The 27,067-nt window shown below is 40.6% G+C and overlaps 1 protein-coding gene and 1 non-coding gene across 2 annotated transcripts; both read right to left on the bottom strand.

Moving 5' to 3' along the window:
* Pwp1 (PWP1 homolog, endonuclein) lies at window positions 1-25,514 on the bottom strand. The gene is made up of 15 exons (XM_076855077.2): window positions 25,323-25,514; window positions 23,447-23,505; window positions 23,126-23,310; window positions 19,347-19,432; window positions 19,150-19,246; window positions 16,339-16,449; window positions 15,356-15,486; window positions 14,689-14,750; window positions 12,352-12,448; window positions 11,481-11,542; window positions 10,136-10,247; window positions 7,917-8,007; window positions 7,697-7,818; window positions 6,482-6,587; window positions 1-4,674 (listed from the first exon to the last, which is right to left on the bottom strand). The coding sequence occupies exons 1-15, from the start codon at window positions 25,392-25,394 to the stop codon at window positions 4,565-4,567; spliced, it is 1,503 nt and encodes a 500-aa protein (XP_076711192.1). The 5' UTR covers window positions 25,395-25,514; the 3' UTR covers window positions 1-4,564.
* Trnaa-agc (transfer RNA alanine (anticodon AGC)) lies at window positions 9,325-9,396 on the bottom strand. The gene has a single exon. It is a non-coding gene; the product is annotated as a tRNA-Ala (tRNA).
* Window positions 25,515-27,067: the final 1,553 nt, after the last annotated feature.

Raw genomic sequence — 27,067 nt, 5'->3', positions numbered from 1 at the left:
ATATGTCTACACAAAACATTGAAAGTTCTTTATGTATTTAATTTTTCCTAAGAACATGAGGCCCAGGATGCATTTTTTTTTTTAAGTTTTTTTTTCTTCTTTCTTTTAGGTACTAGGAATTGAACCCAGGGCACTGTACCGCTGAGGTATATCCAGCACCACCATCCCACTTTTTAATACATATTTTTAGTTGTAGGTGGACACAATACCTTTATTTATTTATTTTTATGTGGCTGAGGATCCAACTCAGTGTCTCACACATGTTAGGCAAGCACTGGGCTACATCCCCAGTCCTTCCTATCCCCTTTTGAGATGGGTCTTGCTAAGTTGCCTAGCTGTGATCCTCTGCTTTCAGCCTCCTGAGTTTCTAGGGTTACAGTTGTGCCCCACTGTGCCTGGCCAAGAGATATTACTCTTTATAGAACACAGCAGATTTTGAGAAAAAATGAACTATTGACTTTAAACTGATCAGAGATCTATCCCCCTCTAGATGTCATTTTTATTATTTTATTAACACATTAACTGTACATATTAATGAGATTCATTGTAGTATTTCCTTACATGTACACAATGTGCATTGCTCATATCCACTCCTGCCTGCCAGAAATTTCCTGGTCCATAATAGTCACTATTCTACTTTCAGGTCAACTTTTCTCCTTTAGTTTCCTCATGAAAACTTTTATTACTGTTGCTTATTCACTTACGAGGATATCCTCCAGTTCCATCTGTTATGCTGCAAATGACAGAATTTTACTGTGCGCGCACACATGTATATATAAACTTTTTCTTGTCCATTCTTCTGTTGACAGGCAGTTACATCCATTCCAAATCTTAGCTTTTATGGATAGTGCAATAATAAAAAATGGGCATGTAGCTTTTTTTTTGTATGCAGATTTCATTTCTTTTGGATATATACACAGGAGTGGGATTAGATCATTATTTTTAACTTTTTTATATTTATTTTTTAGTTGTGGTTGAACACAATAACTTTATTTCACTTATTTATTTTTACGTGGTGCTGAGGATTGAACCCAGGGCCTCACATATGCGAGGCAAACACTCTACCACTGAGCCACAACCTCAGCCCTATTTTTAGCTCTTTTATTTTATTTTTTGGATTGGGGATTGAACCCAAGGATGCTTTACCATGGAGATCTTTTTTTTTTTTTTTTTTTTTAAATTTTTTTTTCATTGGTTGTTCAAAACCCTACAAAGCTCTTGACAAATCATATTTCATACATTAGCATACATTAGCTTCAAGTGAGTTATGAACTCCCTTTTTTATCCCAAGTACAGATTGCAGAATCACATGGGATGGAGCTCTTTTTTATATTTTTTGTGAGACAGGGTCTTGCTAAGTTGCTGTGGCTGGCCTCAAACTTATGATCCTCCTGCCTCAGCCTCCTGAGTTGCTGTGATTATAAGCATGCACCAGTGCACACAGCTTATTTTTAGCATTCTGAGGAACTTCCACATTGCTTTCCTTAGCACCTGCAATAATTTACAGTCCCATCAATTGTTTTTAAGAATTACTTTTTCTCCACATCCTCACCACCATTTGTTGTTGTTTTTTGATTACAGCCATTCTAACTGGGCTGAAATTTTATCATATTGCAGTTTTGATTTACATTTTCCTGATGGCTACTGATATTGAACATTTTCATATATGTATCTTTTGAGAAATGGTGATTCCAATCATTTGCCCATTTAAAAACTGGATTATTTGCTTTTTAGTTCTTTATGTATATATGTTCATGATATAACCCTGCCATAGGAATAGCTGGCAAATATATTTTTCTTCAAATTCTTTAGATTGCTTCTTCGCTGTTCCCTTTCTTGTGCAGTTTTTTAGTTTGACAAATCCTATTACCAATTTTGTTTTCTTTGCTTTTAGAATCCTATAGAAAATCACTGTACCAATATCGTGTTTCCCTACAGTAATTTCCAATCTTACATGAGGTCTTTGATCCGTTTTGACTGTCACAGAGGGTGAGTGGGGCCACGTTTCCTCTTTCTGCATGTGGATATCTGGTTCTCCAAGCACCACTCATTGGAGAGGCTGCCCGTTCTCCACTGTTGTTGGCTGTCAGAGCAGTTGGCTGGAGATGTGAGGGTTCCTCTCTACTGTCCCACTGTCTGGTTCTTTTGGCAGCGTGGCTCTGTGGTGTGTCTCAAATCAGGTATTGGGATGCCTCCAGTTTGCTTTCTGCCCATGGCTTTGGCTACCTGAGGTCTTCTGTGCTTCCACATGAATTCTAGGATTTTTCCCCTAGTTCTCTGAAGAATTTCATTGCTATTTTGATGCAAATTGTACTCAATCTGTTGATTGCTTTAGGTAGTATGGACATCTTAACATTTATAATTTCTTTTATCAGTGTTTTGTCATTTTCACTGTAGAGGCCTGTCACTTTGTTTATTCTTAGGCATTTTTGTGTGGCTACTGTGATTGGGACTGCTTTCTTGGTGTGTAGAAAAACTATTGATTTTGTATCCTGCTGCTTCACTAAATTCATTTATCAGTTCTGTCTGTTGGCTTTTCTGTGTATGGAATCTTAGCATTAGCAGAGATAATTTGACTTCCTCCTTATCTATAGCCTCCACTTGCCTAGTTCTAGTACTGTATTCAGAGTGGTGAGAGTAGACACCCTTATCTTGTTCTTAGAGGAAACAGACTCCCCCCCACCCCATTCAATATGCTGTTTGGGAGCCCGTCACATACAGCCTTTACTACATTGAGGTACGATCCTTCTATATCTAATTTGTTCAGGGTTTTATCACAAGGCTTGCTGAGTTTTATGAAATGCTTTTTCTACATCTATTGATATGATTTTTAATCCTGCATTCTATTTATGTAATGTATTCCTTTTATTGATTTGCATATGTTCAACCAGCCTTCATCCCTGGAATGATACCACCTTTATGGTGACGATCACTTTGATGTGCACTTGAATTGTCTCCTAATGTTCTGAAGCTTTTGCATCCATGTTCGTCAGACATATTGGTCTACAGTTTTTTTAATGTATCCTTGTCAGTTTTTTTTATGGTACTGCTGGCCTCACAGAGTGAGTTTGTAAGAGTTCCTTCCCCTTTAATTCTGGTAAAACTCAGCAGTGAAGCCATTAGTTCTGGGCTTTTTTGTTGTTGGGAACTTTATTATTGAAAATCTCATTACTTGTTGTTATTGCTCTCATTAACTTTGAATAATCTAGGGTTTGTTTTGATATTGGATTAAAAGCCAAATCAAAACAAAGAAATAGTTAATCCAGCCTTCAATCTGCTATTCCAGAGGTGTTTTGGTGAATCCAAGTTGCAACAACTTCATGCCAGTGTCTGAAACTGGAATGACACATCACCTTCGTAAGTTACACAGGAGATGACAGTGATTCACTGACTGCAGCTCTACCAAGTTAGGGTTGGATCTCATATATCAAATTGATTTTTGCTGCCTCTGAGCATTCACACTTGAAGACAGTCTGTAATCGGAACTGTTCCACTGGGTGGAGAGCAAAGAAACCTTTCCTATTCACACGGACTCTTCCCTTGTACAGCACAAGGCAGAGAGACTGAAGGGCATTCAACATCTGAGAATAAACAGTCTGCCTCTTCTCTTGGACATTCTGGAAAAAATGGCACGCGGCTTTAGGAGCATTCAATCAAGAATAGTCAGAGAAGTGGAGCATTCAATCAAGAATAGTCAGAGAAGTGGAGTCTCTGGGATGTCTGCCTCTGCTCATGACTTGTACGATCTTGGCCAAATCACTGCCTTTCCAGGCCTAGGTCATCATCTGTTAAAACCACAGGCTTTTCCCCTCTTAAAATTCTGAGGCCTGGTGTGCGCCTGAAACCCCAGCTACTCAAGAGACTGAGGCAGGAGGATCACTTGAGCCCAGGTGTTCAGAGCCAGCCTTGGGCAACCCAGCACATCCTGACTTAACAGCCACAGAACTCGTAAGTTACTACCTAATTCACTAACCTAGATTTCCTGTGACAGACGTCATGTTTAAGGAATTAGTTTTTTGTGTTTTTAAACTTAATTTATTTTACAGTAGAATGCATTCTGACATGCTGTACATGGTGCAGAGTCACTCCACTAATGTAATCCTACATGTAAGTAGGTTGGTAATGTGTCTCATTCTACTGTCCTTCCCGTCCCCACAACCCCACCTCTCTCCTCTATACAAACCAAAGTTCCTTCATTCTTCCCTAAGGGAATAAGTTCTTAAAAACCTTTTTTATTATCATTTTCAAGAAATCCAACAATAACCCCATACACCACCCACCTGGAGGCAAGCACAAAGACCTGCTCTGCATTGCCACTACAGCTGCACAAAGGGACGTGAGGCAGTAGGCAACCAATCTTGTTTCCACCACTATATGTCTCTAGCTGCATGTGGAACATTTTTTTTCCTTTTCTTTTTCAGGGCTGAGACTGAACTCAGGGCCTTGCGCATGCTAGGCGGCGCTCTGCCACTGAGCTGAACCCCCACAATTGTGGAACATTTTGAGGCCACCTTTTTAAAACACCGAGTTAAAGTAGGCAAACCAGGCAATTTTATGATGTTCATTAAGACTCCATTGGCGTGTGTGAGCTCCTGCTCCCAAAAGGGCCACTAATAGATGAGCTTCTTGCATTGCTGAGAACGAGCCTCTCTCGCCTTCCAAATGCTTCGTTTACTAAAACACAAATCAACAGTTAAGAAACCACCAGATCAGGAAATTAAGTCTATAATACAAAAAGAGACTAAGATATAGAAATAAGCAATAAAATCCTGTTTTGGGTGAATGTCCCCTCCCTCCATGCCCCATAACTTCCTGAGTAGGCTGAATTACAGTGTGAGCCACTGTGCCCAGCTAGAAAGTACTGAATATATTTTCATAACAGATTTTCTACCTTATGCTTGGTGTGGTGGTACATTCCTATAATCCCAGCTGTTGGGGGGCTAAGGCAGGAGGATTGCCAGTTTGAGGCCAGCCTCAGCAACTTAGCAAGATCCTGTCTCTAAAAAAAAAAAAAAAAGGTGGGGAAGGGCTGGGATTATAGTTGTGGTAGAGCACTTGCCTCACATGTGCAAATCCCTGGGATTGATCCTCAGCATCAAAAATCAATGTCAACAAAAATGGCTGCAGATGTAGCTCACCCCTGGGTTTAATTCTTAGTACCTGGGTGTGTGCCAGGGCAACTTAGTAAATGAGAAAGTAAGTAAGTAAATGAGAAAGTAAGTAAGTAAATAACTTAGAAGTTAAAGGTAATATGCTTTAACTTTAAAGCAAATAGTTTGGTTTTTTTAAAAAATATTTTTTGTACTCTACTTCAGCTTGTCTTGTATTAACCTAGAATGTTTGGATAATGGCTGTCCTATCCCTTCTAACAGTGACTGTCCATGGGGCTGGGGATGTGGCTCAAGCGGTAGCGCGCTCGCCTGGCGTGCGTCCGGCCCGGGTTCGATCCTCAGCACCACATATAAACAGAGATGTTGTGTCCGACAAATACTAAAAAATAAATATTAAAATTCTCTCTCTCTAAAAAAAAAACAAAACAAAACAACAACAACAAAAAAAACAGTGACTGTCCTTCCCTTATTCTACTTCTCATTGTTTCCTATTTTCTTTCCTCTTTTTCTATATCGTGACCAGTTGAGAACTTTTGGCATTTAGGACCCCTTAAACGTAAATTCTTATCAGAATAACCCGGAGAGAAATCTCACAATCCTTCTGCATGGAAAGGAAGATTCAGGAATCATAGTGGGGACACAGTATCTCTACGTGTCTAGGACACAGAATAATAAAAAAAAAGCAAATAGGATCTCCTGAAAGACAGGGACTGGTCTCTTTAGGAAAACAATCTTACAGATGGTACTGGAGAAAAGGGCAGATTGAGTCACACTGGTAGACCATGCTACATTTCCTTCCAGCTTTCCGAGATCTTCTGGTTTTAAAATATTTAAAAAATAATCTGCATGTGAGCTGAGTGTGGTAATGCATATCTAGGCAGGAGGATCCTAACTTCAAGGTCAGCCTCAGCAATTTAGCAAGACCCTATCTCAAAGTAAAAAAAAGGGCTGAGGATGTGGCTCTATGGGGTCAATCCCTCGTACAAAAAAAAAAAATTCTACATTTGAGTCGGGGATAGTGCTGCATGTCTGAAATCCAAGCTACTTGTGGGGCTGAGGAAGGAAGGAGGATTACAAATTCAAGATCAGCCTAGGTAACTTAGGCAGACCCTGTCTCAAAAAATAAAAGGGCTGGGGATTACTCAGTGGTAAAGAACCCCTGGGTTCAATACATAGTTCCCCCCCAAAACCAAAAGCAACCCCCCACTCAAAACCCTAGGAAAACAAAACTAAAAAGTGTGACAACAAATGTGTTTGTGGGCACGAACATTCCAAAGGAGACCACACCAAGGATGACACTCAATCTCCCTCATGGGTTCCGGCAGCATCCTGGGTTGGTATTCACAGAGTGAGAAAATGCAGATTCTTACCTGAAGAGACGGTGCTTATATCCCAGACTCGCAGTCCTTCCTTCTGACCTCCAAAGGCGTAAATGAACGGCAGATCAGGACAGCATGAAGAACAGAAGAGAACTCCCTAGGGAGAAAGAAAAGCACGTCAGTGGAGCCCTTGTCTCTCTAAGGTCCTACAGTGTGAGCAGGTGCAGCCACATCACCACTGCAAAGGTGGCCTGCAGTCCTGAGGGGAGGGGTGCTGCCTGTCAGAGCAGGAAGGGTGCAGCAGGAAGGCGTGCCGTGGAGGCGGGCGCTCGCCCTAGCCGCCTGTCTCTTCGTTATACTAGGGGTGATTTCCTAAGACATCGAATTCGCTAAGACCCAGAAGCTCTCCTTTCAAACAACAAAACTAATACCACAGGTCACTTAGATCTTTTTTCCTTTTGCATCGCTGGGCCTCACTTGTTCAACCACCGAGGTACATCCCTCGCCCTCAAGTTATTTTTAAGTTTGTGATGTTTTCACTTTTACATTTATGTTACTAGATAATACATATGTGTTATAGGAAATATGAATAAGAAAAAAGGAAGATAGCAACTTCATATTCTGGGATGTAATATACTTAAATATACAGACTTAAATAATCAGGCATTTGGAAATATGCATGATACTATAAAATATACTTAAAGTAATATTATGAAACCTGCCTTACCATTAGTTAATACCAACACACACACACACAATTTCTAATAGCCGTGTAGTGTTCTATGTACAGTCTAATTTAAATAACAGTGCCTTGCACATGAGATGTGCTTAATATTTGTTCAAAGAATACTGATTATTTCAGAAGTCTTTACTACTACTACTACTACTACTACTACTACTACTACGTATCAACTTTAGTGCATTCAGAGCTAGTTATGTGACGAGGTAGTGAGAGATGAATACACTGACGTCAAGAGCTCTGCTGCCTTAAGGTCAAAGATTGCTGATTTTAGGGTAAAATAATAGCCACTTCACTTGTCTGTGTCCTCTCCCCATCCTTTTTGGTCTTACTAAGTGACTGATAATCATGTGAATTAGAAAGGGAACCAAAATAATCACTGAATTTCCCAGAATTTTCCTAAGTAATATAACTTCTAGAAAACTTAAAGCTCAAAATTAACTTCAATACATTCTTTAATGCAGTGATTCCAAGAAAAAGATAAGAATCAGAGTAACAGGAAATAAAGATGCCCAGGAAATTCTTACCATTTTCATGTCCCTGGAATGAACCAGACTTGGCCTATCTCCCAGTATGTCCCAAATCTTCACATATTTGTCTGCTGAAGCTGTTACAAGACAGCCCTTGATCTGACTGCTGAGATCAAGACCTAAAGGAAGATAACGATTAGTTCAGAGAGTCTAACTTTGAAATTCAGATTTACTTCATCCTGAGTTTATGGAAATTAAAGACGATATTCTTGCTCACCAGAGATTTCATCATTGTGTGCATTGAGTGTAAAAACTGGCTTATCTGAACGTGCATCCAAATTGTATACAAAGCCATCATCTGTACTGGCCTGCAAAGAGTAAAGAGGATGCCAATAAAATTAGCAATGGTTAAGTAGCATAAATCACAGTGGAAATCAGTTTCATGTCTCACCTGTGGAGAATTAACATGGACACAAAGAACTTCCTTTTAGCTGAGCCAGTTTGCACCCACATGGACTAGGTACACTCCACTGACCCCATGGCAGTGAGTCGGGAACACAAAGTTCTGGTGAGTGGATGGAATGGTGACAGAGCTGTGGGAGCACAGAGGGGTCAGTCACACCCATCAGGGCAGAGGGCTAGACCTTGAGTGTAAGTCTAAAAGCAGGGCTGGGAGCAGAGGTTACTCCAAATACAGCTGGGGAGGAGCCCAAGAATCAGGACTAGAGGTCAGGCAAACAAAGGAAATGGCTTCTGAAGAAAGTGCGGTCAGTATGTGGCAGAGCGGTTCAACAGGTAGGGCAGAAAGGCAAACCAGGTGGGTTGCTGCTCTCTCTAGCAAGGAGGAAATGGAGGAACCAGGTACTCAGTCAAGAGCGGGCATTTGTAGACTCGGACCTAAGTGTACTGCAGGTGCTAGTATAAAGAGGATGATGCAGACGATTATAATCAGTCTTTTTTGATTTTGTTTATAAGAGTACAGGTGTGTGTGATTTTTAAACTTGGGAAACTTGTGAGACTATATTAGATGTTATTTCTAATGTCATCATAACAAAATTTAATGTGGGGTTGATATTAACATATATTTTTCTATCCTATAGCACTGCTATGATATAAAAATAATGTTAAGCCATGTACATAATTTAAAATTTTCTAGCAGCCACATTAAAAAATAAAAATAAACAGATTAAAAAAAAAAAAAAAAAAAAAAAAAGACCGGGTGAGAAACCAAGCCTATATACAGGCCAAGGGCCAGCTAGTATGGGAGGAAAGGAGGATGGACAACCGAGGCAGTATTGAAGGCTGGAGACAGGGCCAAAAACTGAAGAGGAAGGAGGTGACCATTTTATCACCTCCCACTTCCCTACATTTTTGTGACTTTAGCACCTATGACCATCTGCCAGCAAATAACCCCAGGAATGATCTGCACCTGACTGTTGAAGGCCAGTGTATAATACAGCATCCAATACAGCTGTGGCCTCACTCCTGGTAACTAACATCTGGCTTCAGGCAGGCAGCTTAGCTGGGATCTGCATGTACTCAAGGTGCAGAGTTGAGACGATTCTCAGAATTATTACTTCAGGAAACTTATTAAAAGTGTCCACATCTTTTAAGAAAGTTATTTTTTAAAATTTTTTTTGTAGTTGTAGATGGATAGAATACCTTTATTTTATTTGTTTATTTTTATGCGGTGCTGAGGATCGAACCCAGTGCCTCATGCATGCTAGGCAAGTGCTCTACCACTGAGCTACACCCCAGCCCCAAGAAAGTTATTTTTTAACAGTACTTATTTGAGATAGGTCTCATTATATTGCCCAGGCTGGTCTCAAAATTGCAACCTTCCTGCCTCAGCCTCCCAGTGGCTCTTTAAAACACTTTACTTCCTTTTCATTATTTAGGGAAATTGGGAAACATGAAGGTATCACAACTTAATTAATATTCCCTTATGGAGGAAAGTTGGGATTTTATTTATCCTGGATGCAAATGTTGGTGGAATCATTGGATGTTATGTGGAAAACTGTCCTCCCTCATACAGTAAGGGTGTTTATTGAAGGGTCTTATACTTTTTTCCTATTTGGGATATAGGGTTACAAATGAAAGCTGCTAGCATTCTCATCACTGGAACTCCATTTAAGTATGAATAAGTAAAGAATATCTTCTTGGACTGATTTTACCATTAAAAAATAAGGAATATTAACTTGCCTAATATTAAAAAAAAAAACCCACTAAAAAAGTGATCAAAATCAGTAAGTAAAAATAAGATGCGGTACACTCTTGGTGGTTGGCAATTAGCAAAATCATTCACATGTGCACTAATGCTTTTGTGGCTGAGCCATTCTCTTGTTTAAAACAAACAAAAACAACCCCAAACTTGTTTTTTCAACCTTAAACACTTCCTTCACAGTTAACACAGAAAAGCATTTTCAGAGAATAGGGTTAGGGAAAATAAGCTGTTAGAAACCTAGAAAATCACAACAGTAACATTCACATTCTTACCAAAAAATGACAAGGTGAAAAGTGATTCCAAGTCACTCTCTCAATCTGCCCACTGAATCGCCACATCCGATGGCTTTCGTCTGGACTTCGGCAGTCATACAGAGCCACTGACCTGGACACATTTAGGCAGTTAGAGTTTGAAGAGTTCTTAGATTAGTATTTTAATTTATTTACTTCTCAAGACGGAGCCTCACTACTTTGCCCAGGCTAGCCTGAACTTGACATTCTCCTTGCTCTGCTGGGGACAGGTGTGCAACTATCATGCCTAACGGATATTGACTTTTAATAACATGGTTAACAGAACAGAGTGTGAAGTCAAAAGCCCATTATTTAAAGCCTGTTTTAAGGTTCTAAAATTAGGAAAAAATGAGTTGATTTTCCCTAATAGGTACCTTCAACTGGCAAGACCACACATATGGTCTTGCCACTTGAAGGTACTGGTGGCTCTGATACAACAGTGGCTTTACTTTATAACACTTACCAGATGAATCCTACTTCCAAAAGTTCAGGACGATTTCTAAAATACCCTTTCCTGGGTAGAGCCCAGAGCCACATAACTCATGTCTTAGCTGCAGATGCTCTTCCCAATCAGGTTACTGTCCTGGGGGAGCCAAGGGATACCCTTTTGTAATTTTGAGTGAAGGACACCTAAGAAACGTCAACGTACCACTCTTCAAAGGTAAGGAATCAAATACATTGGTGATTCTACTGCTGCACTTCCCACCTTCAGACCCAGTCTGCACAAAGGAGCACGTGACTGGAGGCCCCTGTGGTTGCCTGCAGGGTCTCTCAGTCCCCAACCTCCCACTTCCATGAATTCTGCCCATGATGTGGGCATTCCTCATAAAGGCAGTGAACATTCCCCACTCCATGTAATCTACTGTAATCTACTTTGGTCAAGAAAACAAGACAGCGCACTAGTTCTCAACCTACATCTTCAGAGGTCTTGGTATCTCTCTTGTACGTCTGACCTCGTCATGACAACGCGTGTGGGTTAGCCTGCTGGCCTAGCCTACTGCAGGCAGAGCTGCCAGTGACTTCAGCCCACACTGCCCTGCCTCACACAGGCAGAAGGGGTAAATGGTTATTATGGAAAGTAACTGAATTTGGGGATGTTTGTTTCATAATAATGGCTAACCTGTACATGCTCAAAAAATTGAAGTTACAAACTCCTATGGCTACATATTACGATAAAACCACACATCCTTAGACTGGAAGGGCCATAATGAAAAGGAAAGTAGGTGCCTCACTAGTATGTACATTCAGTCTGGGTATCGAGTGATACTTTTTGAATTAGTTCAAGAGGATAAAAACAGCAGCAATAATTCTTGAAGTGCTTTCTTACTTATCATATGATCCAGAAATTAGAGTCTGTGCTTCAAATGGATGAAACTGCAGAGTCTGGACCTAAGGGGAGGAAAGATAAATGAAGAGATTTGTGTATCTGTCTTTATTTTTGGTACCATTACCTAACGTGTAAGAACTGATTTCTATAAATTATTCACTTCAAAATTAGTAGTGTATAAAGAAACATAAATCTGTGGCTTGACTTGATGGTGCACATCTGAATCCTGGTGGCCTGGGAGGCTGAGGTAGGAGGATCACAAGTTAAAGGCCAGCTTTAGCAACTCAGCAAGGCCCTAAGCAACTTAGCAAGACTGTCTTAAAATAAAAAATTAAAAAAGGGCTGTGGATGTGGCTCAGTGATAAAGTGCCCTGAGTTCAATTCCCGGTGCCAAAAAAGGGAACAAATGTTTGGCAAACTATATTCCCAAATAAAGGCCAGCATTTAAAGATATAATGTAGTATTCCCAAAACGTTTGTTATATATGAGAATGTGTGTGTGTGTGTGTCCCTTGAATGTTAAACGATATTCAGAAGAAAAAGGGTGAATGGTCCAATGTATCTGGGAAACTATATCGGCTTCAAAGTCCTACAGAGCACAGTGCATTCATGATCTGTCACGTGCTGCTCTATCAAGCTGACTGAAATCCCAGTCCCTTTTTAGGATCCTCTGTAAACATGTTATAGAGCACTAATATTCCCAGTCACTATACCTTCCTGGACCCATTTCTACATCTCTGAGACGACATTATACCTGCTGCAGAGAGCTTTGTGAAGATCCCATGAGATAACAGTGAAGCACTTTGTAAATCAAAAAACATGTAAATGCCCCAGATTTTTGAGAATCCTCTTCATTCACTCAATCACCATACCTTGTCTGTGTGCACAGCGAGGCTAGCTGCTGGTTTCCCCACGGACATATCCCACAAAATTACTGTGCTGTCAGCTGACGCACTTGCCAGCACATTTCTGAGACAGGGAACACATAAATTAGAAATGATCTTCTAAAAATCAGAGCATTGAATTAAGAAAAGGAATCAATTTAAATAGCATCAAAATGAATAAAATAAGTTTAACAAAAGAAATGCAATTTATATACCATCAAATAACAATACACTGCGAACTACCAAAGATTATCAAAGGAATGGAAGCCTGTCTAATTACATGGAAGATCCCCTGCTCCTGTACTGAAGACTGAATGTTGGTAAGATGGAAACACGGCATCGACCGACTGAGCTATAAGCTGATCTACAGAATGAATCACAAACTGGTCTACAGATTCAATCAGTCCCTTTCAAAATCAAAATCCCATCTGACTTTTTTTTTTTGCAGAAAGTAACAAACTGATTTTAAAATTCATGGGAAAATGCAAATAATAACCCATAATAACCAAAAAAATCTTAAGAGCAAAGTTGGGAAACTCATACTTCCAGATTTCAAAACTTAAAAAGTTATGGTGGTCTGCTGTTACTGACATTTGGACAGATCTATACATTAATAGGATAGAATTTTTGACAAAAGTGACAAGATAATGAATGCTCAATGGAGAAAAGAATGGTCTTTTCAACACATGGATCAGGGACAACGCATATCCGAATTCAAAAGTTAGGCCCCGACACCTCACATCACAAATGAAAGAATAGCTCAAAATGGACTACAAGTTTAAGTGTTAAGAGCTAATGCTATGAAACTCTCAGAAGTGTTCTTCTGAGAGCACAGGTATGAACCTTCATGATGCCGGGTTAGGCAATAGTTTTTTACATACAGCACCAAAAGCACAAACAAAAATAAGCTGGACATCACTGACATGAATGGACATCACTGACATGAAACACTTGTGCTGCAAAGTATTCTATAAAGAAAACAAAAAGATAACCCACAGAACTGAAGACAATATTTCTGATTAGGCATTAATATCCAGAATATGTAAAGAACTCAAACAACTCAGAAGACGGACACAGGACTTGAATAGACATTTCTTACAAGGAAGATTAAATACAGTGACCAAAAGATGCTCAATATCACTAATCCTGGAGAACCGCAAATCAGAACCACAACGAAGGTCAGGCATGGTGGCACATGCCTATAATCCCAGGGACTCAAGAGGCTGAGGCAGGAGAAGCACAAGTCTGAGGTTAGCCCGGGCAGCTCAAGTGAGACCCTTTCTCAAAAACCAAAAAACCAAAAAAACAAACTTCATACTTCTTAGTATCAAAAAAATAGAAAAATAAAAAAATAGAAAATAAAAATAGAAAAGTACTTTTAAAAAATATAAAATAAATGTTGGAAGGAAAGAGAGAAACTGGACTCCATGTGCACCGCTGGTAGGAATATAATATGGTGTAACTGCTATGGAATGGTATGGTAGTTCCTCAAAAAATTAGAACTATGATATGATCTAGCAATACTTCTGGGGACATGTCCAAATGCACTGAAAGCAGGGACTTGAGATTCTGTACATCTACATTCACAGCAGCATTATTTGCAATAGCAAAAAGATGGAAGCAACCCAAGAGTCTGCAGATGAATAGATTAACAAATGTAGTATCAACACACAATGGAATATAACTCAGCCTTAAAGAAGGAAACTGACTCGAATAACAACATGTATGAACCTGGAAGACTTTATACTGAGTGAAGTAAGCCAGTTTCAAAAAGACAAATACTGTATGTTCATGTGAGGTGTTTAGAATAATCATATTCATAGAGACAGAAAATGGAAGGGTGGCTGTCGAGGCTGGGAGAAAGGGGACACAGGGAGTTATTGTTGAAGTGTTTATAGGGTTCAGAGTTTTAGTTTGGGAAGATGAAAAAGTTCTAGAGATGGATGTGGTGATGGTTGCACAACAATGTGAATGTCCAAAAAGTCACCAAAACTTAAGAGTGGTTTAAGTGGTAATTTTATGTTATGGATATTTTAAAGAAAAAAAAATATGAAAAATGAAGTAAGAAAAATGTCTTCTGTGAAAAAGCCCATTGTCCCACTGTCCCACTGGCACCGTGCTACATGCCGTCTTTCCAGTGTTGGGGAGCAGAGAGCCATGTCACAACATGCAGGAAGCTCCGTGGTGAGAGGCGGCGGGTCACGTGGGGGATGCACAGCGAGGGGGGTGGAAACAGAGGCCCACAACACATCCAGCAGAGACAGGGACAGGTGTCAAGTCACCAGGGCCACATCTGACAGTCAAGCAAGTGCCATTTCTTTTTACCTGATGAGCTTGTTCCATGAAAGGTCAAGGACAGCATCAGTATGCCCTTCTGTTGAGGAACTCTGCAATAATTGTTTTAGTTACTTTTTGTATTAAAAGCCTCCCCTCCATAAAATTGATATATTAATTTGCAAGATGCTTTAGATCATAAGATTATTGTTCTGCTGTAACACACACCTGCTTGAAGAACTAAACATTTTGATTGCCTATTGCCATGGATACCTAGGATAAGTGTTCTTTACAGGGAAGAAACATGAGCTCGTAATGTAGGCACTAATCCTACAAACAGCAATATTGCCATTTGCCTCCCCCAAATCTAACAATTTAAAATACAACAGGAATTAATACATGGATATTTAGAATACAACACATAAGAGGCTAAATAGAAACTTTTAAAAAGTGCAAAACTAGCATATTAGTATGAATAGTTATTATGTACGAGGAAGAACCACAACCTAAGCCATATTCTGTGTGGGAAATAATATGACACTGGAGATTTTATGAAAACAAATGTTGTCCCTGGATGGGGTTTTTGAAAGTAGAAATTATAATACCTTCATAACTACCTGTCTTATTCCAACAAGAATATCTGATTGAAAAAGTATGTTCTTATATTCTCCAATAAACTTCTCTGCATTTGTTTTTAAAGTATTTATTAACTTTTTACCTTCTTTCCTTTCTTTTTCTTCTTTTTTGAAAGTTTACTCCCGAGTGTGAAGACGGGCTCTAAAGAGTCCACTATATCAAGGTCCCATACTTCAATAACAGGGGTCATGTTTCCCACAGCAATGTAATTTCCTGCAGGAAGAAACAATGTGTTTGTGATTACAAAGAAAAAAAAAAAGACAAAAATAACTTCTAAGCAAATACTTTACACTGTAGGTTAAGTGAGCAACGGCTTAGAGCAGGTACTCTCAAACTTCTATATGCACCATCTAAAAGTTGTTAAAATCCAGGCTGTATTTCAGGTGACCTTGAGCGGGCCTGAGTCTGCATCTCTAACAGCTCCCAGGTGATACCAATGTTGTGCTGCTGGTTTTAGGACTATGATTTGAGTCATGAAGGTGCCTTGTTTGGCTTCAGTGTCCTCACCAACACAGTGGGGATAACTGAGACCCACCAACACCCTTCCTTCCTCATGGGCTGCTGTAAGGATGAGGGTCAGGTCGGTTCATGAATGTGAAAAGGCCTTGCAAACAAGAGAGATGATGTCAGTATTGTCAGCATTTACCTCTCTTTTAAGGGTGCGGTTGTGGCCAAAAAGGCCAAGATGAGAACCCAATTAGGGACAGGCCTCTTCATTTTAGTTTTACCTCATGTTTCTGAAACAGATCATGCCACTAAATTCTAGCAGGTAACATACACATTTTACCACTTTATATTGGTTTTTTATGGGACCTCAATAGTTCTATAGTCTAAAAAGCTTCAAGGTTTGTCCCTCAGGCTATAGTGGAGCTAAAGTCTGAAGACAGACATACCCCAAGAAATTAAGCACTGCTGTGTTAAGGACTTCATAACCATAACTTCAGAAAATAACAACAACTTCGTATCAGCAACAATTCTGAATACATGCATACAGAAAACAGTTTATTAGCTAGGAAAATGCAACATGGCTAGGGACCAGAGGGCAACCTTAAGTTTTCCAGTTACCAGTAGAATCATCTGGGTTGGGATCAAAATTCAGCCATTCCACACTGAGAGGATATGCAGACAAAAGTATATCATGGTGTACATAGAAAGAGTCTTCTTCTTGATTATAAACTGAAAAGATTGGGGAAAAAAGTTACTGCATCAGAGTAAGTCATCAGAAATTACACCCACAAAAAGAACACTTTCCCGACTAGAGACACATTGGATGACATTAAAAGGAGATCCACAGTCAATATTGCCAGGTGAAAATTATTCACGTCTAATATCTGCCCATTACCTAGCATGCCCCATAGCAGAACACGAACACCCACAGTCCCCCACCCACATGCCTGCCAGGAAAATGGTCTTGTCTTCTAGTTCATTCATGACAGAAAACAAACATTCATGATGGATCCTTCAGGAGCACTTATTTGATTTTCTTAAATGTCTAACTGATTGATTACAAGTCAGAAAAAACAAAGGACCACACTGGGGAAAAATAATTCATAGTTGGAAATACAATATTCAGAAGTTTATAAAGACCAACAATGTAAACAAAACTTATGAAGACCTCCTATTGGAATATGGCAACCAACAAAATTAGCTCTTTAGAGGCCAGGATGATGGCTCAGTGGTAGTGTGCTTATCTAGCATGTAAGGCACTAGGTTTGATTCTCAGCACCATATACAAATTAATAAAATAAAGGTCCATCAACAACTAAAAAAAAAAAAAAAAAAAAAAAAAAGCTCTTTGCTCTTTAACATTGTTATAAAGTTAAGCAGCAAAACCAAAACTGTTAAAATCCATAACTAGGAAGTCTTTTAAAAATTATATAATGAGGGGCTGGGCTCAGCGGTAGAACACTCGCCTCACACGTTTGAGGCTCTGGGTTCGATCCTCAGCACCACATATCAATAAATAAAAATAAAGATTTTTAAAAAATTATATAATGAAACACTAATAGATATCAGAATGTCCATCTCCTACAGATATGCTTTTTGTTAAGAAAGAAGTAGACCATAAAATAAGCTGTGGATTTTTTTTTTTTTTTTAATTCCTTGGGCCTCTGCTCTGAAATGGGTGTGGGATTAGCAGATTCTATGTGAAGTTCTATCATATCTGTCTAGGATGAGAATACAGGTTCAAAATGATCAGACTATGGTCCTATAAAAGACTCAAGCATGGCCAATGTACTTATCTTACATCTTAAATAAAACTGGTGATGATACTTTAAAGCACATTCTTCTTTTAACCACATCAGGGCAACAAATAGATCAGCTTTATTTATTTATTTTTGTTCTGGGGATTGAACTCAGGGGCACTTAATCACTGAGCCACATCCCAGCCCTATTTTCTATTTTATTTAGAGACAGGGTCTCAATGAGTTGCTCAGCGCCTTGCCAATGCTGAGGCTGGCTTTGAACTCATGATCCTGATGATCCTGCTGCCTCAACCTCCCGTGCCGCTGGGCTCATAGGTGTGTACCACCATGCCCGGTACATAGCTTTAGAATATAATTTTTGAAATCACTAGAAATATGCTGGGTAATCCAGAGATACCCTCCACACCCAAATAATAAAGCATATCTATAATGACCTAACTTAGTGGGGAACGGAAATGCAATTGCCTTACTTAACTTCTTACTACTCTGATCCTGAATTCAAAGGAATGACTACAATGTTCTTAGATGAGAATGTTACAAATAATGACAAAAGACTCTTATAATTTAATTATTTGAAATTAGAATTGGTCTTAAAAAATTTGAACGAGGGGCTGGGGTTATGGCTCCCTAGCTCGTGTTAGGCCCTGGGTTCAATCCTCAGCACCACATAAAAGTAAATAAATAAAATAAAGGTATTGTGTCCAACTACAAAAAATAAAATATTAAAAAAATTTTTGAATGACATGGTTCTCATCTGAAGTATGCAACAGTTCAAGGATATCAAGAATGAGAAAAACTTCACATTACAGTGCCTGCTATCGGAAGCCTTTTTAAAGAAAAATTTCCTAAAAAGGTCACAATGAGTCATGGAATAAAATTGGCCTAATCTATATGCTTCCTGCAGGCAGCCCTGAAGATTCCCAAGAGTCACAGAAATCTAAACTGGAACCAGGGGGCTGGGGTGCAGCACAGCAAGCCTAGCAAGCCTAGCAAGCCTAATACCTGGTTCAATACCCAGTATTGCAGAAAACAAAACGAAATAAAACCACATCTGATTTAAAACTTCATATCACTGTGTACTTCAGAATACTGCAGAACATTTGCCTCTGGCTTTGGTATAAACATTTCTGAACTGGGAAGGTGAGCAAGAAATTTTGGTTCCAAAAGAGAACTACGGCTCTCTTTGTTGAATTATTATGCAGAAAATAAAGTGTTTCACAAAGGCGAATATCTGAAACAACTCTGAAAAAAGCAGGATAAACATCTGTCTGTCTAGCATAACGTGATCACATAAAAATGTCTGGGCCATGATGAGCAAGAATGAAAACCCAGGGTAGCAAGTGGTCACCTCAGGGTAATGGGGTCAGAAAATTCTGTTACCTTTGTAAGTTTTTTTGCTGCCATGTCTACCTTGGGAAGGGGGAAAAGTAAAAAACTGGTGAACATATTGACATGAAAGATTAAAAACCCCTATTAGAACTTTCTAGGGACCAATTTCCACTAAAAAAACAAAGGTACCAAAGTGACAGCTCAGACTACACACTGCCCAGAACACCACCAGGAAAAGGACAAACAGCAGAATGCAGCACTTAAGACTTCATAACAGTGAGTGCGACAGTTATTTTAATATCATTATAAAACCTCTTAGTAGAGGACTTATTTCACTTACCATGTACCTCTAAATTGCATTGTTCCTGTTCAGCTCTGCCACAAACTATGAGATTGTCACTGGGCTTAATCAAGAAATCTTCACGCTCATATTGTTCCTAAGTGGGCAGAAAAAAATAGTCAATGGCTAAAGGAGAGATCCAGTGAGGTTTCTCAGACACTCAAGAGCACAATTAGAAAAGTGATGTTAAAATTTACCGTATCTTTCAGAGTAACATAAGGATCTTGATCATTACTCCCATAGACTGTAAGACCCAGGAGAGATTCACCAAGCGTCTCAGCATCTAAAGGAATTCATCAAAATGAGTAAAATGATCATCTTGACAAAAACAGTTTTCTGAAGACATCCATCTGTGGACTTAGACCCAATTTTATACTAACTACACATTATCCATAGTACAGAAAGGAAACTGCAGGAATTTTAAAATCCATTTATATATATATTTTTTATTGGTTGCTCAAGATAATACAATATCTTGACATATAATACATTTGATTCAAATGGGGTATGAATTCTTATTTTTCCATGTGTACAGATTGCAGGATCACATTGGTTATACAGCCCCATTTATACATACAGCAATACTAGTGTCTGTTGTATTCTGCTGCCCTTCCTATCCCCAGCTCCCCTCCCCTCCCATCACCCCTCTCTACCCAATTTGGAGTACATTTCTGATAGTCTTGGGATTCACAATCTTCCAATGAAAGAATTAAAGAATTAAATCTGCTGGACATGGTGGTTCACCCTGTAATCTCAGCTACTTGGGAGGCTGAGATAGGAGGATCACAAATTTGAGGCTAGCCTAAGCCAACTTACTAAGACCATGTCTTAAAAAAATCAAAAGGGCTGGGGGTGTGGCTCAGTAGAGCTTTTGACTAACATGTGCAAGGCTCTATGTTCAATTCCCAGTACCACACCAACCAACAAACAAAAAGACCCCCGTCCCTTTTATAAAATATTAGAACTATGCTCAGACTCTCTAGCTTGCTCGGTGCAATCATGATTCAAGGAGCTACAGAATGGTAGTTTTGAGGAGCTGGAAATAAGTTGCCCTGAAACACTAAAATCAACAGAATAAATAAAGGCTGTCTGGTCAAAACTGAGAAACGATGGCTTCAGTGTAAGCAGCTGCTGTAGTGCAAGTATTCTCAGAACTGTTGACATGCTATTGTGCCTCATGAATCTGGGAAAAAAATGCTATATGCCCTTTTCACTAAACTGACTTGAAAATGGAATCACCCTTTTATGGCACATCTACAAATATAACATAGAGTGGACCCAGAGTGAAATAAAAATCAGGATAAGGAAGACACACTCATTGTTAGGGAAGCTACTTTAAGAAGATAGGACCGACAGGTCTACCCATAGCACCATGTCCTTAACGAGGTGGGGCCCACGACCCAAGGCTGATGGGTCACACCAAGAGGAACACACTGAAAAAAAAATGAAGGCTTTAGAGCCAGAGCGTCCAAACCTTAGCACCACCTTCCCCGGCACTGGGTGACACTGGTGGATGGAGGTGATATTCTGATTTTAAAAATGAGGTAAACAGCAGTGCACAGGACACAGGCCAGGGGATGAGGAATGAGGAGGAATGAGCATCTAGATGGGAGAAAGGGATAAATGACAATAGAATCTGACACAGATGGAGTAAGTCAGGGTTACTTATCTTAAGGAAAAGGGTACACCAGCAGTAAGACTGACAAGGGGACCAATTCTGACAGAAAGCGCACCCACAGGACTGATGCAAAATTCCCAGCTGCCTCTGCAATTCTTTCTTCCATTTCTTCCTCCTCATTCCTCGTGATCAGACCAGGTCCCCTGACCTAATTTATCTTGAAGTTCCTTGCTTCTCTTGGGAGAGGCTCACCCCATCTCCCAACTTACTCTCCACTGCTGCCTCAGGCAACTCCCCAAGATTCATACCAAGCTGTCCTGCACCCTGTGCTCAAAGACCTTCAATGATCCCCTGAACAACGATTCCTAAGCCTGGCATTCAAGCTAAGACCCAACTGGTCGCTCCAGACTTTTCACCAACTCCCCAGGCACCTCCTGCATCTTCACTCACACAGATGGACTTACCGGTGTTTCCCCCACGGTGGGTCTTTATTCAAGCCGTTTCTTCTCCTCATCAATCATTTTCCAAGCTCAGCCCTGCTGCGACACTACAGGCTCTCTACAGTTTGCCCCACTGCACTAAATTTTCCTTTCCTTAGGTTAACATCTACCTCCACAACGTTACCTCCATGTATTTGAACATGCCTGTTTGAGGGACCAGACCAAGTCTGCTAAATTTCACTCACTGCTTTACTCAATTCCATCTTCTCCAGAACCTACTTCCTCATTTCTCCTTAACCTGCCCTCTTTACTGATCTTCCTGTGCCCAGCACAGACCCCATCTCCAGGTCCTATTATCCAAGCACTCCACCATGCTAACTGCCCTCTGGGCACCCTAGAGTGTTCTCCATTAACTCATATGTGCCCAATTAAAACAAAAAATTTGGCATTATAGAAATTTCCAAGCAGGAACAAAAGGAGAGAGTGCATTAAAAAAAAAAAAAACCTAGGGCATATCCCCCAGCTTTGACAATTAACAATATTTTCTAACTGTTGTTTCTTCTACCCATTCTCCCTACCCTCACCCCAATCTCTGGGGTTTTTTAGAGCAAATTCTAGAGAGCATATTATTTTACTTGACTTTTCAATGTGAAGTTCTCACCAATGGGGTGATTTCTGGTGCCTGATTATAATAGCTATGAAATTTTTTAATGTACTATGTTAAATGTACTTTATCATCCCAAGAAAATCTAGCATAAGATTAGATATTTAATAAAATTGATAAAACTTTATACTGGGTCACTGAATTGTTGCACAAATCCAGACTCCGAGGAAGAGGAGATTCTTTGACTCTCCTCAGTGTCACTTAGCATGACACTCTGTCAGAGTATTACTTATATTCCCTTCCCACCCAGCTATTGACAAAGCCAAGCTAAGGAAGGTAAAAACTTATAAGGAAAGGGGATCAGAGTTTAAAAAGTACCAAAAAGGAACTATACATTCAATCAAAATGGTATCATCTTTGGGATTTTACATATTGTACATCATATAAGGACCAACTTTTGTTCACTCATTAGAAATCCTTCAAGAGTTGTTCCTCTGTAATCATGAAATGGTAGTGATTTTGCTTTGCTGCAGATAACATTCATATTGAACTAATTTTTATGTGTTGGGTCATTTATGTCTTTCTGATTTTCTAACTTGGGAGTTGCTGATTCTGTCAGAGTTCCACCAAGTCCCCAAAATGCAGAGCAACTGGGATTTAGAAATTAAATAAGTAAAAAGTATTAAGTCATGCACCAAACACGAATGCTTATTTCTCAACCCTCAAGATCTGGTGCTAGTGCCAAGCAGGGCAGTAGACCAGAAGACCACCATGGCAGGGTGTCCCAGCTGCCACTGGCTCCTTTTACATACACACTCACACTTCCTTTCCAAAGAGAGCAATAAAGTTCTGTTTATGTCTTCTCAGTTCACTTTATTTCCCCCTGAACTGCTCTTCTGCTCTCCTTTTTCTCTTCTCTTAAAAATTTTTAAATTATCTCCCATAACATTGTCTCAACATGCACATATTGTGAAAAAGTCAATGCAGTTGAGGAAAAGGTATAAAGAGATAAGTTCAAGTACATTATAACCACATACAAGAACTCACAAATGGGTTACAGATTAATATACCTAATTTATGCAAGAAAATACATGATGCTTTTTTTTTTTTTAAGACCTTAGATTTATACCTTAGACCAGAGGATTAGAGCTTATCTTCTAAACTAGTTTAAAAACATCCTGTCTAAATCTTGGACCAGATTATTTAAATGAAGTCAGGGATAATAAAACTTGGAGTAATGCTTTGGAATACCACAAGCATGGTAGAGAGACTGTGCCCATATAGTATAAACAGCAGCAGTGACTGATTTCTGACCTGGGTCACCATCCTCATCGTATTTATCTAGGTCATACTCAGCCAGCTCGTCATCATCCAGGGTGCGGTCATCCTCTGGGTCACCATCCTCTAGGGGTTCCCTTGGTCGTGCCTGGGTGCGGGCGCTCTGCATGCCATCTTCTGAAGGATTGCCTATTTCCTCTTCCTCACTACCACCTTCTTCTCTATGAGAACAAAAAAAAAAAAAAAAAGAAATCACCCAAATGGCACTGTCCAATAACAAGACCATTAAGTTATTTTTTAAAGTGCACATCTCTTCTGGATTTGATCACAAATAGCAACATTCTTGAAGCTACTTACTGTAGCTTTTCCTTTGCTTCAGCAATGAGACGTTTTACTTCATCTTTACTTAACTCTACCTGTAAGAGAGAAAGCACTTCATTATACCATATTTAAGGAAATCATTAGATGTCTTTGAATTAATAAGTTTGTGAACAAATGATGAGAACCAAACATCAATCCAGCCTCTTTCAATTTAACATTAATAGTTTTTACAGGTCCTTATAATCAAGACCCTTTCCCACTAAAATGGTCCAGACTTCCTACCTGAATAGCCTTTACCCTAATAAGAGTTCAAAACTCAGGTCACTCTCTTTACTTTGAAATGGCATTCCCTCACCTTAGCAGTGCTTTAATACCTTTAAAATACACAGAACACTACCAAACTACAAGCTCCTTGAAGAGGGAGGCTGACATGTTATTGTATATCTAAGAACATAGTTCAGTGGCCCATGTGGTGATGCTTAACAACTGATGATGAATCCAATCAATCACCCAGTTTCTACAAAAAAAGCCTTTGAGAATGGTATTCCACTGTGGGATAGCTCCAGAAAACAATTAAGTTTAATTAAAAAATAGTTATTTGTGTAATTTTTCCTTTTGTGGATTTCACAGAATTCAACTACTTCCTTCTATAAACTCTTCAAATTTGTCTGCACCAGAGAACACCTGGGGGACCTTTAGAAATTTCAGGCCATGTGCTGAGTTATGGCTCAGTGGTACAGCATTTGCCTAGTGTGTGTGAGGCCCTGAGTTCACAAAAACAAACAAACAAATATTTCAGGCCATAATCTAATCCCAGTACTTCAGAGTGGGACCTCGGTAATATGTGACGTTGTTCCCCAAGTGTTTCCAATGTGTAGGCTCATTTGAAAATCACCGTTTTCAAGAATTTGAAAGACTGTATGTCTCCCTTTAATAAGAACTGCTTCCACATTTAACAAATTTTAGCGCGATAATTTTCTGTCCCTATGCTATAAATATGTATTGAATGTCTGCTGCAAGCCAAACACCTGAGAAAAAGTGAGTAAAACAGCCCTTGCTCTGGTGGAATGTACATCTATTGGGACGATTCCAACCCCTTACTCCTGCGCACTCCTTGTCCAAGCCAATCACGTTCCTATCATTTTCCCAACCTGTCATCATTGGCTTGGCCCAATTATATTCAAAACGACCCGTTTTACAACCTATTTCCACTTGCATACAATAAACGCACATATTAAGTCCATAAAGGCAGGGCCTTTTCTGGACTGTCGCGTATCTCGGGATCCTGGACAAGGCCTGGCCTGCAGAAAGCCCTCAGTATGTATGTGATGGATAACTTAGGTAATTTTCATGTGCGCTCCAGTCTCAGTGTGCGCTCCGGTCGGTTTTTCATTCATGGGTCACGTTCACTCCTCATCCCCACCGCCCCATCAGCACCTCATTTGGGTTAATTCAAGGAATTCCTAATTTGACTCCGGCCTCACGACACGGCAGCTTCCATCCTCACTCCTCCGAGCACAAAGCACGGGAGTGCAAAGTGGCGTCGGGCCACAGGTGCTCCCTTCCCGGTTCCGCCCGACAGTGCCCTGGGGTGGGAGTGCAGCCGCTGTCAATCAGCGTCGGGCGCCACCACGCACCCGAAGCAGCACCCCGCCCCTTTCCATTCCGCGAGGTCCACGTGCCGGGAATTTGGGGGTGTGGCTGGGCTTGGACCCACCCGCCCCGAGGAGCAAGGTCCAGGCAGGCCCAGGAAACCCCGGCCGACCGAGCCACGGCTCTTGTCACCGCAACCAAGCCAAAGCCGGCCTCGGCCGGTCCCGTCACACCAGCCTGGCCAGAGCCGGTGCGGGGTCCCCAGGCCGCACTGACCCGGCCAGCCGCTCCCCGCGATCTCGGAGCGACCAGGCCTCACCTTGTCAGGCGTCTCTTTGGCCACGCCGCAGCGGACCCAGGCCACGCACGTCACCTGGCGGCTGCGGTTCATGGTCCTCAGCTCAAGGGCGTCTCAAGTTAAAGACCCGGGCCGCAGGGGAAGGTGGCGCGCCGCACCGAGGCCCGCAAGCTCGCGAGGCCGCCGGCAGGCAGAGCGCAGGCGCGGGCACTCGCGGCGGCGCTCGCGACTGATGTCATTCGCGGGCGCCGAAGGCAAAGGGGCGGAGGAAGGTTGGGGCGGCCTCCGCGGGGCGTGGCCGTGTGGCGTGCTGCCTCGTGTCCTGCGGGGTGAAGGGTGTTTCGCGGCTGTCCGGCTTGTGGCGGCATCTGCGGACTTCTTGGGATCAAGGAAAATATTTAGAACTGCAGGGTTAATCAGAGACAAAACGCCACCCACCTTTATGTATTTACCTGCCGTTCCTTGACTTCTGGTCACAGAGGGCGGCACAGAGGGAGGTGTGGGCTTTTTTTTTTTTTTTGGTGCTGGGGTCAGATCCCGGGCCCAGCAGTCTCCCCTGCCTCACCCGTAGCCCTTCATCATATTCCTGAATGTAACTGTCTCACCTTGAAACATTTAGCACCTGTTATATTCTAAGTATACGGTACCATTTTGACCATTTTTAAGCGTACCAGTTTAGCAGCATTAAGTTTGAAAGAAAAAAAAAATTTAATGCAACAAGAGTGATGAACGGGCAAGAACCGGGCTATATTTAGGGAAAAGTACATAAACGGATTTATTCCTATAGGGGGGCTTATTAACGTCTGGCTAGGCTTAGTCAGGTGGGCCCTCCTGGCATTTGGAAATGGGCTCGTGTTTGAGGATTGGACTCTCTGGGTCAGTGCCCTCGGGGATTGCCTAGCTATGAGCCACCTGCTGCTCCAGTATGGCCAGATCCTGTCTTCTTTGAGCTACACCCAGCCCAGTGCCTATTGGGCACTTGATAAATGTTTAATAAAAACCAGTAAATTAAAGAATAGAAGGTGGACTAGGATTGTGGTCACTTGGGGCCTGCCAAACCTACTGTCTTTTACTGAACTTATTACATTCTGCCACTTCAGCCCAAGGCGTGAATTTCCTTTGAAAATGAAAATCCAAATGCAGCTGGCATAATTAATTCTTTCTTTTTTCTGTATGTAACTTTATTCATAGCATGCAAAGTTGTTGAAATTTATGAATACCAAGACTATTTTAGGGTGGTGTGGGATGTTCTTCTTTTGTCTTGTTTTCCACCCCAATAAAGCAAACCAGTTTTAATTTTCCTTAAAGAATTAATCTACCTATATTGAATATGTTTGTTTCGGGGTAAAGTTGCCAGAAATGGTCAAACCCAATATCTCGCCTATCCCATGTATTTTTCTTTTCTTTCTTTATACATTTATTCTAATTAGATATGTATGGCAGCAGAATGCATTTTGATTCATTGTACACAAATACAGCACAACTTTTCATTTCTCTAGTTTTCACGATGCAGCGTCACACCATATGTGCAGTCCTATATGTACCTAGGGTAATGAAGTCCATCTCATTCCGCTATCTTTCCTGACTCCATGACCCCTCTCCTCTCCTCTAATTAATTATTTATAACAAGAATTGACAAGAGCCAAAGTACCTCTGTTACTAACACTTATTCTTGGGAACTGATGAGCTTATTTAACTCTGAAAGTCTCTTTGCCAGAGGTCAGAAAAAATATGCCTGGTAGCCTGATGGCTATTCTGAAGAGAAT

The sequence above is a fragment of the Callospermophilus lateralis genome, chromosome 4, assembly GCF_048772815.1.
Source record: "Callospermophilus lateralis isolate mCalLat2 chromosome 4, mCalLat2.hap1, whole genome shotgun sequence".
NCBI lineage: Eukaryota > Metazoa > Chordata > Mammalia > Rodentia > Sciuridae > Callospermophilus > Callospermophilus lateralis.
This window is presented reverse-complemented; position numbering and strand designations above follow the sequence as displayed.